We start from the raw sequence: 13,837 nt of genomic DNA, 5'->3' as shown, positions 1-13,837 counted from the left end.
CGGGACTGCTTGCATCGCACATGATATCACACACAAGTGAACACGCTGCGAGACTGCTTGCATCGCACATGATATCACACTCAAGTAAACTCCCTGCGGGACTGCTTGCATCGCACATGATATCACACACAAGTGAACACGCTGCGAGACTGCTTGCATCACACATGATATCACACTCAAGTAAACTCCCTGCGGGACTGCTTGCATCGCACATGATATTCTCAATACTTTTCTTTTGTCGACCACAAATAAAAACATTTTAGTTGAATGTAAGTTGTGCCTTGGATCAAAGATCCTATTCTAGCAATTCAAATCTGCTGAAACCGCTACAAATGCAACATGCTTCGACGAAGCAAGTAAAGAGACACACACGTCACCTCCACCTCCAACAGCGGCTGGATTTTAACGAGGCACTGTACACTGAAGGTACACACTAGAGATGCGCGGATAGGCAATTTATTTCATCCGCAACCGCGTCAGAAAGTCGTCAACCATCCGCCATCCACCCGATGTAACGTTTGATCAGAACTGCACCCGCCCGCCATCCGCCCGTTGTTATATATCTAATATTAATTAAAAAAAAAAAAAAAAAGGGTGAAAACTACGCGAATTGCACCTTGTGCAGACAAGATTTTTCGATCGGACACGGAGGAATTAGCGATGTAAAAGACCACGTTGGGACAAAAAAACACAAGTCTAATGCCGTTGCTAGCGATACAAGTGGAAAACTTTCAACGTTTTTCGTCGCCCAAACAGATTCTTTGGATGTGATGAATGCCGAAGTTTTATTTACGGAGGCAATAATTGAGCATGGACTTCCAATCGCACTGGCTGATCACATGGGACAGTTAATAATGTAATGCAACCTTTAAAAATCATTACGCGGTGATCGCGATCCCAAAAATAAACTTTTCTTGCATGATAATGTCCAGAAAAATTTGCTTTATATTACTATAGAGTCCTTTTAACGAATGAGTTTGATGGTTTATCACAAACCTTAAATGAAATTCCATGGCCACCGTCCTGCTCTCTATATCAACCAGGGTGAGCCCCACCCCTTTCGTGAGCGCACTGCGAAAGCGGACGAGGCGGGGTGTCGGTGCGGTGGGCGCGGTAGTGACCCTGGACGTGCGTCGGGCCCTTCTCGCGGATCGCCTCAGCTACGGCTCCCGGTGGGGCCCTCTCGGGGGAAGGGGCCTCGGTCCCGGACCCCGGCGAGGCGTCCCTTCTCCGCTCCGTAAAAGTGTCCATCTCTTTTCTTTTTTTTTCTTCTGTTGTGGCATATGCAGCAGGTGCCTGCTCGTTTTTCGTATGTGGGTAACAACATTTAACTATGTATATATATTTCCGAATTGGTTTAACTGCCACCCGCAAAAAAAAAAAAAAAAAAAAAAATCTAATTAATCCGCCCGACCCGACCCGCGAGCGGATAAAATCTTATTGTTTTTAATTTCATCCGCCCGATCCGCGAATAATCCGCGGACTCCGCGGTTGTGTCCGCAAACCGCGCATCTCTAGTACACACTCTGTCAATTATTTTATATACTCTTTCATTCTAGACTTCTAGAGTGTTTGATTATCACATCACTCTAAATGTATGGACTATAAAGTTCACAAACATAAAGAGGGATCCTAGTGGGCCAGGCCAATCTTTCCTTTTCTCTAAACTAAAACTGGGGAATTGTGTAGAGTGTTCTGGGCTTCAGACATGATTTTATTTCAGAATTTTTTGAGATAAAAAAACGCCTGGTTAGGCTTTGTGTATGTAGTGTGTGCCTTCCTTGGTTTACAGCTATGTTGTTATTATGCTGTTTGTTACTTATGTATGTTATGTTTCAGCTATTTCAAATAATGTTGTCAATTTGTTCTGGCATGAAACAAATTGGCCCTTTGAATCATATCTTTGTCTTTGTGTGTTGTATGTAGACCGCATTGCTGTTTGAGTTCAGTGATGCAAATGCATGCCAAGTTGATCAACATATTGTATTATTCCCCAGTGCAATAACAGAACTGAAATGAAGGCTAAAAGGGCATTAAATGGGGCCTTAAAAAAGATTTTTTTAAATATATAAGTAACTAAATAGTTACTTTTCACAGTAACGCATTACTTTTTGGTTTAAGTAACTGAGTTACTTTTGAAATAGAGTAACTAGTAACTGGTTTTCAGTAACTAATCCAACACTGTGTATTGGTTACTCGGGTCACAGCACAATACCGGAACCATTGTAAGGGGAACTTAAGGGCGGGGGACACAGGATATGATGACATGTGTTGTGTGTTGGACACCTGGAAGTGGAAAAAGTAAGAGCGGGAATAAAAGGCAGAAAAAGACAATAAGATTTCTTTTGGTGATAAGTTAACTAATAAGTGACAAGTTTGGCACACGGATTTTTTCATTGAAAACAATGTGCCTTGGCTCAGAAAAGGTTGAAAAACACTGCACTAGTGTGTGGAATGAAAAAAAATGATGCAATCAATGCGTCTGTTGCAGTCATTCTAATAAAATAACTTACTGTAACAACGCAAGTGTAATGTTATAAAAGGCAGCGTATATTGCACAGCCAATGCTAAAAATGCTAATTTACTAGCATAGTCAGGGAAATAAAAACAATTATTAATTTACACCCAGGACTCACGTTTTACCAACCTAGTACGTAAAGGGCGAAAACTGTTGTCGTCAGCAAGTGACTGATAATATACTCTTTGTAAAAACACCATTGTAGATGAATTCCTCCATAAACCTCTAATACGATAATCTGATGGAATTTGGTGGGCGGCGACACTTCAGGTCACTTTAAAATGACATTTCAGTACCCTTGTCTCATGTTACACATACAACTAAATATGCCGAATTAAAGACTGACTCGTGGATATTTACACTCGATCCTTCGTATGTTTATAAAACTCGTAATCGTTTGGCTTGAAAGCGGAGAGGTGTTAATTGGCAGGTTTTTGTCATGGAGTTTGGTCTGGTCTGGTGTCCTTTGTTGTAGCTCGCGGTGCTTTGGCGGGAAGCGGGCTCGTCTAAACGCTTCTTATCTCTTCTTATCTTCACTCGCTCGTTTATCAGCGCGTTAAAGTCAAACATTAACCCGGCAGGTAAACAGACGACGACGACGACGTTCGTCTTTGGACTCACCGACCGGAGGGCTGCCATGTCCGCTGCGGTGCTCACTGATTATTGGCTCGGGCGGAAACAAACACGCTTGTTGTTCCGCTTTGAAAAGTCAAAACAAGCAAAGGTTTATGCTGGAGTTAATACTTCAGGGTTTATTCACGGAACGTTAACCACAGCGTCAGTGTGAAAATAGAAAGCGGTCGTACTTTTTTATGAACTTATGAAAATAAGTTTCACTGTCGTCGAATACGAAGGCGTAGCTTGACAGCGACTTTTGATTGGCTGCTGCCAGCTAATCCGCTCAACGCGGATTGGCTGATGAGAGGGAGGTACAGACAAAACAGGTCAAACTACACGACTTTTTTCTAACAATAGCACTTTAAGTACTTATTTTCGACACTTATTAACTATTATTGACAAAAAACTGTTTACATATGAAATATTAAGTGTGCAAATTGGGTGCTTTGTAGATCCCTGGAGTCAATATGTGACCGCATGGTAATTGTTTGTTTGTTTGGAACAGGAAGTCAATGTTACACAATTGTGCAGCGCATGTTTACACAATGAATTAATTAAGTAAATAAGTCCATTTTATTTATAAAACGCTTTTTTTTTGGCTGCAGCTGGGATTTGTCATATATTGTATAAATTATATAAAATATAATACAATAATATAATATATCAGTATATATTATATACTGTAAATATAATATGTACATTTTACATACAGGTAAAAGCCAGTAAATTAGAATATTTTGAAAAACTTGATTTATTTCAGTAATTGCATTCAAAAGGTGTAACTTGTACATTATATTTATTCATTGCACACAGACTGATGCATTCAAATGTTTATTTCATTTAATTTTGATGATTTGAAGTGGCAACAAATGAAAATCCAAAATTCCGTGTGTCACAAAATTAGAATATTACTTAAGGCTAATACAAAAAAGGGATTTTTAGAAATGTTGGCCAACTGAAAAGTATGAAAATGAAAAATATGAGCATGTACAATACTCAATACTTGGTTGGAGCTCCTTTTGCCTCAATTACTGCGTTAATGCGGCGTGGCATGGAGTCGATGAGTTTCTGGCACTGCTCAGGTGTTATGAGAGCCCAAGTTGCTCTGATAGTGGCCTTCAACTCTTCTGCGTTTTTGGGTCTGGCATTCTGCATCTTCCTTTTCACAATACCCCACAGATTTTCTATGGGGCTAAGGTCAGGGGAGTTGGCGGGCCAATTTAGAACAGAAATACCATGGTCCGTAAACCAGGCACGGGTAGATTTTGCGCTGTGTGCAGGCGCCAAGTCCTGTTGGAACTTGAAATCTCCATCTCCATAGAGCAGGTCAGCAGCAGGAAGCATGAAGTGCTCTAAAACTTGCTGGTAGACGGCTGCGTTGACCCTGGATCTCAGGAAACAGAGTGGACCGACACCAGCAAATGACATGGCACCCCAAACCATCACCCAACCATGCAAATTTTGCATTTCCTTTGGAAATCGAGGTCCCAGAGTCTGGAGGAAGACAGGAGAGGCACAGGATCCACGTTGCCTGAAGTCTAGTGTAAAGTTTCCACCATCAGTGATGGTTTGGGGTGCCATGTCATCTGCTGGTGTCGGTCCACTCTGTTTCCTGAGATCCAGGGTCAACGCAGCCGTCTACCAGCAAGTTTTAGAGCACTTCATGCTTCCTGCTGCTGACCTGCTCTATGGAGATGGAGATTTCAAGTTCCAACAGGACTTGGCGCCTGCACACAGCGCAAAATCTACCCGTGCCTGGTTTACGGACCATGGTATTTCTGTTCTAAATTGGCCCGCCAACTCCCCTGACCTTAGCCCCATAGAAAATCTGTGGGGTATTGTGAAAAGGAAGATGCAGAATGCCAGACCCAAAAACGCAGAAGAGTTGAAGGCCACTATCAGAGCAACCTGGGCTCTCATAACACCTGAGCAGTGCCAGAAACTCATCGACTCCATGCCACGCCGCATTAACGCAGTAATTGAGGCAAAAGGAGCTCCAACCAAGTATTGAGTATTGTACATGCTCATATTTTTCATTTTCATACTTTTCAGTTGGCCAACATTTCTAAAAATCCCTTTTTTGTATTAGCCTTAAGTAATATTCTAATTTTGTGACACACGGAATTTTGGATTTTCATTTGTTGCCACTTCAAATCATCAAAATTAAATGAAATAAACATTTGAATGCATCAGTCTGTGTGCAATGAATAAATATAATGTACAAGTTACACCTTTTGAATGCAATTACTGAAATAAATCAAGTTTTTCAAAATATTCTAATTTACTGGCTTTTACCTGTATATCAATCAATCAATCAATGTTTATTTATACAGCCCTAAATCACAAGTGTCTCAAAGGGCTGCACAAGCCACAACGACATCCTCGGTACAGAGCCCACATAAGGGCAAGGAAAAACTCACCCCAGTGGGACGTCGATGTGAATGACTATGAGAAACCTTGGAGAGGACCGCATATGTGGGTAACCCCCCCTCTCTAGGGGAGACCAAATGCAATGGATGTCGAGTGGGTCTGACATAATATTGTGAGAGTCCAGTCCTTAGTGGATCCAACATAATAGTAAGAGTCCATATATGTTATATTTTATATTGCACATGCATTCTCCGCTGTTGCCATTTCTAATACAAAGTAGCGTATAGCTCTGACTTATATCTGTCTGTAGACTCCAAGAAAACTAAAACAAAAAACAACAACAAGGTAAGCATGGAGAAGACCCTGTCAAAGTGGAGGCATGTAAATAAGACCGCCGGCAAAATGCCGCATCAGAAAGCGGCTTGAAGATGGTCTGTAAAACATAATTTTTGCAACATTTTGAGCAAACCACCATAACATGTTATGTAGACCACAAGGAAGTGTTTTAATGTAGAAAAAATATGAAGTTAAAACAATTAATTTTGTAGCTTTCACTACTCTGTTGGCTGGGAGACTCATACTCAGACTGCCACACCCGCTGGATTAGAGAGGTTCTTTATTGCCTCAAACTGGAAAAGATTAGGCTGACATTGAATGGCTGCTCTGCAACATATCAAGAAGTATGGGGCCGCTTTCCTTAAATGTGTAAAGGAAACTGATCTTCAATTTTGTCGTGACTGAAATGTCATGTACTTAGATAATACACTTTTTGTTATTTGCTTTGAGTGCAGTTGTCTGTGGCTTTGTGTCATTGTTTATCTATTCTGTACCCATTTATTGATGTCTTTATTGTTGTCATTTTGGTTTGTTTAAATCGATTTATTTTGTATCTACTTATTTGTATTTATTTATTTTCCCTTATTTTATTAGTTTTTTGTATTTTTGTGGGTTTTTTGTTTTGGGGTGGGGGAAATGAAAACAGCTTTTTGTATCTACTTATTTTTATTTACTTTTGTTACCTTATTTAAATTATTTTTTTAACTATTATATTTATTTTGTATTTTTTTTGTTATATTTTGTGGGTGTTTTTGTTTTGGGGGAATTGAAAACAGCTATTTGTATCTATTTATTTTAATTTATTTCATTTTTTAAAATGTACTTATTTTATATTTTTTTGTTACATTATGTGGGTGTTTGTTATGGGGAAATGAGGGGGGAAATGAAAACAGCTGTTTGTATTTACTTATTTTTATTTATTTATTTTCCCTCATTTTATAACTTTTTAAATTTATTTTTATTTTATAATTTTTTCGTTGTATTTTGTGGGTCGTTTTTTTGGGGGGGGGAATGAAAACAGCCGTTTGTATCTACTTATTTTTATTTGTTTTCCTTCATTTTATTAATTTTTGAAATTATTTATTTGATACTTTTTTTGTTATATTTTGTGGGTGTTTTGTTTTGGGTGGGAAATGAGGGAAAAATGAAAACAGCTGTTTGTATTTACTTATTTACTTTCCCTCATTTTATACCTTTTTTAAGATTTTATTTTATTTTATAATTTTTTTGTTGTATTTTGTGGGTGTTTTTTTGGGGGGGGGAAATGGAAACAGCTGTTTGTATCTACTTATTTATATTTATTTATTTTCCTTCATTTTATTTATTTTTAAAATTATTTCTTTGATAATTTCTTTGTAATATTTTGTGGGTGTTTTATTTTTGGGGGGAAATGAAAACAGCTGTTTGTATTTAATTATTTGTATTTATTTATTTATTTAATTTATTTTTACATTATTTATTTTCGAATTTTTTTGTTATATTTTGTGGGTATTTTGTTTTTGGGGGAAAATAAAAACAGCTGTTTGTATCTACTTATTTTTATTTACTACCCCTTATTTCATTGATTTTATAATTTTTTAAATTTATTAATTCTATTTTTTTTGCTATATTTTGTGAGTGTTTTGTTTTGGGGCAACAAGAAAAACATTAGCTGATTGATCGCATTCTCATTCATTATATTTTGCTATGAAAACTCAATAAAAAAGTGTTTAAAAAAAAAAAGAAAAGATAAGCCACAATAGTCGGACTCATAACACAATTGTGGGTGTTCTGAAAATCAGCATATATTCTGCATATTCATGAAAGTGTTTGAAATGGACCTGGATTTACCTCTCACTGGTAGTTTACACCTTTCACACGTTCCTGCAACGCTGTTGTGTCATTGATGCCTGTGGTGTGTTTATTTACTGGTGAATGCTAAATTGTGTCTGCTGGCTCGCTCATTATCATGACCTGCGTTTGCAAATGAGAGCGGCAGACAAGTAGTTGAAGATTAGAGTCTGCAGGTCTCAGCTTGCACTTCATTCTTCACGCTGGAAGAAGCACAGCAGTCGCAGCGCATGACCCGCGTCGTGACAAATGTGTTGTGTTACACGCCTATCCTGTTCAGCGACTGCCATTCAGAGAACAATTATGAGCTGCTGACACTTTGACAAGGCGGCTGTTTCCATGTGGGGAGGGGTGTTCAAAACTTTCCATTCGTGAGAATGAAAGAAAATTGTCTGTATGATCCACACACGGTGCAAACATGTTTGTTTTTTTTATGAAGGAAGAAGAACGGCAAAGTCTGGGAAGGGGAGATGCAACAAATATCATCTAGCACTTGCAATGTGATTAATCAAGACTGAAATTATTTTGCGTCTATATTTAGAGCGTTTGGAGAGTTCGTGCAATAGGGTTGTCAAAAAAAAGAGAAGCGATTTTCAAATGAACTGCAATCCTTATTTTTAACCATTCTTAATCAGTTACACATTTTTTTTCAATCTGTCTTTTCCAGTCTCTCAGGCAAATCATATTGTCGATGTAGATGATCTATATCTGCTGTGCAGATTTACTTTAGAAAAGAGAAGTGTTGGATACTTCTCTTGTTGCCTTATTTGTATTTGACTTTATTAAATGTTTTGGGTAGAATTTTATTAAACAAAACCAAGTGTCTTTTATGTAATGCAGAAATTTAGCAGAGCTGTTATCTATTTCACGAAGGAATGTAGTTAATGATAGAACTGGCACCCCATGTTATTAAAAAAAAGTATTGATTTTGAATCGAGAATCGTTTTGATTTGAGAATCGAATCATGCAATCTGACACAGTTACGCACTAACAGCTCATGACGCAATAATTTGAATGATGCAAACACGTTTGTTACTGGAGACGTTCTAATTCGCTTCTGTTTTGGAGACTTGGTATGTTGATACTTGTTAGTATTGACTAATGGGCTGTTTTACACTGCTATATTGTTCAATGATTATTATGTATGTTTAGCTTGTGTGCTGTTGTGTGCTTAGCTGTTGGGTAGCTGCTAGCTCCTAATAGCCTATAGCCTAGCATGTTTACCTTTTTGTAAATGACTTTAGTAAAATAGAAGAAATTGTGTGCTTACTGGAGGACATTTAGATGTTAACTGGCTGTCCATATTTGTAAACACGCTGCAGGACTGCTTGCATCGCACATGATATCACTCATTTTACACGCAAGCACATATCATCCCATACTTGTTCTTTTGGACCAACATCCAAAACAATATCAGATCGGGACACTTACACCAAGTGGACTGGACACCCAACACCTTATACAGGGGCTAAAGTCTTCTCCACCTACTCAGAAGGTCCTTCGAGACATGTCCAGGTTTCTGTTACGGACCTTCTGTCACTGTGGTGACTTGTGCAGTGTTACATGCCATCCTCATGGGGGCAGCATGAACAGCTAATAAACGGGACACTGCACACCACAGAGCAAGTGGCTAACAAAAGAATGTTGGTTTTAGCGGCAGCCTCCAGAAACCTGGACTTGGTCAGATGGAGAAGAAACATGTTACTCTTTTCAATATTCAATCAGTTGTATTCATTTGCATCAACACAAAGACATATTCTTACAGAGGCTCTGGGTTGTGGTCTTCACGAGTCGCCAACATACTTTGGATTGTGTGAGGGACATGAACCCTGAACACAAACTGCCCTCAGCTTTCATGGGTTATAATCGGGGAACTTCGTAAGTTCTGACTACCTTATCTCAACCAATCAATCAGCCCCCAGCAGGCACAAGACGTTGATACAACATTGATTATACGTACATGTCCTCTAAAACGGACTCTGAAACATCATTGAAAAATAGTTTTATTTGTAAATTGAGACAACGTTAATGTCTAACGTCGGATCCATGTTGTTGGTTGGGAAATGACCAAAATTCAATGGTCAAATCAACATGAGAACCTGACATTGAATAAACGTCGTCAACAAGCATGTTGTATTGGTGGGGTAGAATATTGGTTGGGAAATTACCAAATTTCAATGGTCAAATCAACGTCAGAAACCAACATTGATGAAACATCATCAAAAAGCACGTTGTTCCAACGTTATGTATGAGTTGCTGAACATTAGGACCTAAATCTAAACCTTTACCATGAATTGATTATAACCTGGACACCGCGACTTAAACAAGTTGAAAAACTTATTCGGGTGTTACCATTTAGTGGTCAATTGTACGGAATATGTACTGTACTGTGCAATCTACTACTAAAAGTCTCAATCAATCAATCAATCAATCAACAAGTTCTCAACGTAGTTTCAATGTCCTGTGCCTGCTGGGCCCGTAATCATGAGTGCCTGAAAAACCACAGTCTTGCAAATCTCATCCGAGGGATAGATGCGACGAGCATTTGTTGACCACAAACATGGCGGAAATTACAGTTGCCATATGACAACCTGTTCGTTACTAATCTGTAAAGAACAAAATACCCAGACTTGTTCCATTCCCTTTGAACATCTTCACATTTAAATGTTAAACTGGATATGATAAGTCAAACTAAAAGGTTTTGTAAGTTCTACCATCTGTTCAGTCATCGTACAGCGTCAAGCATACTGTCTTCTGTACTAATCTTTATTATCAATCACTAATCAATAGCAGAATAAAGGCTATTGAACTGATTCCTGCCGTGGTGTCGTCTCCTTCACCCGCCGTACGTAACATTTTGGCCACTGTAACATGACACACAGCTTAAACAGTAGCACTGTGTTTGAATATAAAACACTGTACTTTAATCAAGAAATTATTTGGCGGATGGAGCCCACGTACCACAGTTTGAGAATCAATGCTCCAGGGGGAAATATGTGCCCATATTGTTATCAGTGACATGGCATGGATTATGTCTGTGAACACAACCTGACTGACATGACGACATTATACCCACAGTGTTTCACATCAACTTCATTCAGGCGACCACCAACATTCCTTACGTCTGTATAATTCAATGTTAACCTTACGGTGACAGCACGATTCCAATCGGATAATGTTTAAAGAAAAACTGGACTTCCTTGTGTTACGTTGTTGTGACGGTATTGGATATGTGACGGTACTGGAGTAGACTCGCCAGCCGCATTCTTGTAAAGTTGTCGTGGCGAAGTTGGTAGAGTGGCTGTGCCAGCAATCGGCGGGTTGCTGGTTACTGGGGTTCAATCCCCACCTTCTACCATCTTAGTCACGTCCGTTGTGTCCTTGAGCAAGACACTTCACCCTTGCTCCTGATGCATACTTGCCAACCTTGAGACCTCTGATTTTGGGGGGGAGCGTGGTTAAGAGGGGAGGAGTATATTTACAGCTAGAATTCACCAAGTCAAGTATTTCATATATATATATAAGAAATACTTGACTTTCAGTGAATTCTAGCTATATATATATATATATATATATATATATATATATATATGTATGTGTGGGAAAAAAATCACAAGACTATTTCATCTCTACAGGCCTGTTTCATGAGGGGGGTTCCCTCAATCATCAGGAGATTTTAATGGGAGCATTCACATACCATGGTTTATATAGGGCACAGAGTGGGTGGGTGCAGGCTGGCGTAGGGGCGTGGTGATTGGCTCATGTGTTACCTAGGAGGTGTTTCCGTCTGTGGCGGCATGCTGTTACAATTTCGCTGCGCTTGTTGAGGGATGACAGGTCTGGACGGTAAATAATAAACAGTTTCTCTTTCAAGCATAGGTTGCATCTTTTATTACCACTATTGTAAGGTGTGCTGGATGCAAGAATTTGCCATGTTATTGAATATTCAACATTATTGTCTTTGAGGTCCCAAATGTGTTTGCTGAGTTATGTGGTATTCCGCAGGTTTTGGTTCCTGAAAGAAGCCTTGTGATTGTTCCATCTGGTTTTGAACTCTCCCTCGGTTAATCCTACATATGTGTCGGATGTGTTAATGTCCTTGCGTGTTACCTTAGATTGGTAGACAACTGATGTTTGTAAGCACCCCCCGTTGAGAGGGCAATCAGGTTTCTTTCGACAGTTGCACAGAACTCAGCAAACACATTTGGGACCTCAAAGACAATAATGTTGAATATTCAATAACATGGCAAATTCTTGCATCCAGCACACCTTACAATAGTGGTAATAAAAGATGCAACCTATGCTTGAAAGAGAAACTGTTTATTATTTACCGTCCAGACCTGTCATCCCTCAACAAGCGCAGCGAAATTGTAACAGCATGCCGCCACAGACGGAAACACCTCCTAGGTAGCACATGAGCCAATCACCACGCCCCTACGCCAGCCTGCACCCACCCACTCTGTGCCCTATACAAACCATGGTATGTGAATGCTCCCATTAAAATCTCCTGATGATTGAGGGAACCCCCCTCATGAAACAGGCCTGTAGAGATGAAATAGTCTTGTGATTTTTTCCCACACATACATATATTGCGCTCTACTACGGTATCGAGCACTATTTTTTGGATAACCTTATTAAGACATATATATATATATATATATATATATATGAGAAATATTTGAATTTCAGTGTTCATTTATTTACACATATACACACACATAACACTCATCTACTCATTGTTGAGTTAAGGGTTGAATTGTCCATCCTTGTTCTATTCTCTGTCACTATTTTTCTAACCATGCTGAACACCCTCTCTGATGATGCATTCTGCTTCGTCTCCTTGTTGTGTGCGCAGTTGTGCACTGCACTCTCTAAAAGCCGTAGATGTTATTGTCACATATGCATGTACAGTAGACGGCAGTATTGTCCTGTTTAAGAGTGTCACAACATTGCTGTTTACGGTAGACGAAAACGTGACTGCTGTTGTTGTGTGTTGTTGCCGCGCTGGGAGGACGTTAATGAAACTGCCTAACATTAAACCCACATAAGAAACCAAGAACTCGCCCTCGATCATTTTACAGTTATAACGTCATTGGGCAGGCACGCTGTTTATATTGTGGGAAAGCGGACGTGAAAACAGGCTGTCGACACGTCACTCAGGTCCGCATGGATTTCGGGAGATTTTCGGGAGAAAATTTGTCCCGGGAGGTTTTCGGGAGAGGCGCTGAATTTCGGGAGTCTCCCGGAAAATCCGGGAGGGTTGGCAAGTATGTCCTGATGGGTGCTGGTTAGCGCCTTGCATGGCAGCTCCCGCCATCAGTGTGTGAATGTGTGTGTGAATGGGTGAATGTGGAAATACTGTCAAAGCGCTTTGAGTACCTTGAAGGTAGAAAAGCGCTGTACAAGTATAACCCATTCATCATTTATTTATTTGTAACGACTTCAAATTTGACTTTGACTGCGTGGTGGTGACTGCTTGTAGACGTACACATTGAATAAGTGTGTATGTTGTGTGAGCACGAAATAAAAGAAAGAAAAGTACCAAGTCTTTTTTAATTAGAATAGTTAGGGCTAATTTCCCACAAATACATCAGTTGAGGAAATTGAGGAAATTACATTAATAACATCCTGTAATTTGATATTGGCATTATTATTATTATTATTATTAATTTAATCTTCTAATAGATTAAAAATTAACACCAATATGAGCATTCTAAAACTCTGCCAGACGCAATCCCACCCATTTGACTGATGGACATGATCACATCCTTCATATAGAACGTATAAATAACGACAAATGAAAATAGAATACCTATAACCGCAACATTTAAGTGTAAAAAAAAACATTATGATTTGCACATTTTCAGAATGTGCTTGTTCTGTTTTTAAACAAAGAAACAGTCTAAAGTTGTCTTTATTTTGAAGTTATCATGCCATGAGTTTTCACTTGGGAATGGATATTCCTCCAAGTGGCCCCTGAGCTAAAATATTCTAAAAAAGGCGCTTCGATCGCTAAGTCAAAAACCGAGAACCACTTAGGAGAGGAATCCAATACTGTAGGCTAAGTGCGGTGAAAAGACTTGGCGCAGGAGATACAGGAGTGACAGTAATGTTTTTTATGGTAGGATTTTCAGTCGGATTTCGGTACAGGGAGTAGGGGAGTGT

General features: G+C 39.2%; 1 protein-coding gene across 4 annotated transcripts in view; it reads right to left on the bottom strand.

The window, feature by feature from the left end:
* bcat2 (branched chain amino-acid transaminase 2, mitochondrial) overlaps positions 1 to 13,837 on the bottom strand; it is a 31,052-nt gene that overhangs the window by 10,171 nt on the left and 7,044 nt on the right. The window contains exon 1 of one of the 4 annotated variants that reach the window (XM_061981412.2): positions 3,140 to 3,326. The exons of the other annotated variants lie outside the window; for them this stretch is intronic. Within the exon in view, the coding sequence (XP_061837396.1) occupies positions 3,140 to 3,157 (18 nt within the window). The 5' untranslated portion in view covers positions 3,158 to 3,326. Of the gene's footprint in view, positions 1 to 3,139; positions 3,327 to 13,837 lie in introns of those variants that run through there. 4 annotated transcript variants of the gene reach the window in all.

Source organism: Nerophis lumbriciformis, linkage group LG24 (assembly GCF_033978685.3).
Source record: "Nerophis lumbriciformis linkage group LG24, RoL_Nlum_v2.1, whole genome shotgun sequence".
Lineage (NCBI taxonomy): Eukaryota > Metazoa > Chordata > Actinopteri > Syngnathiformes > Syngnathidae > Nerophis > Nerophis lumbriciformis.
Note: the sequence above shows the minus strand (reverse complement) of the source record. Positions and strands in the feature narration are given on the sequence as shown.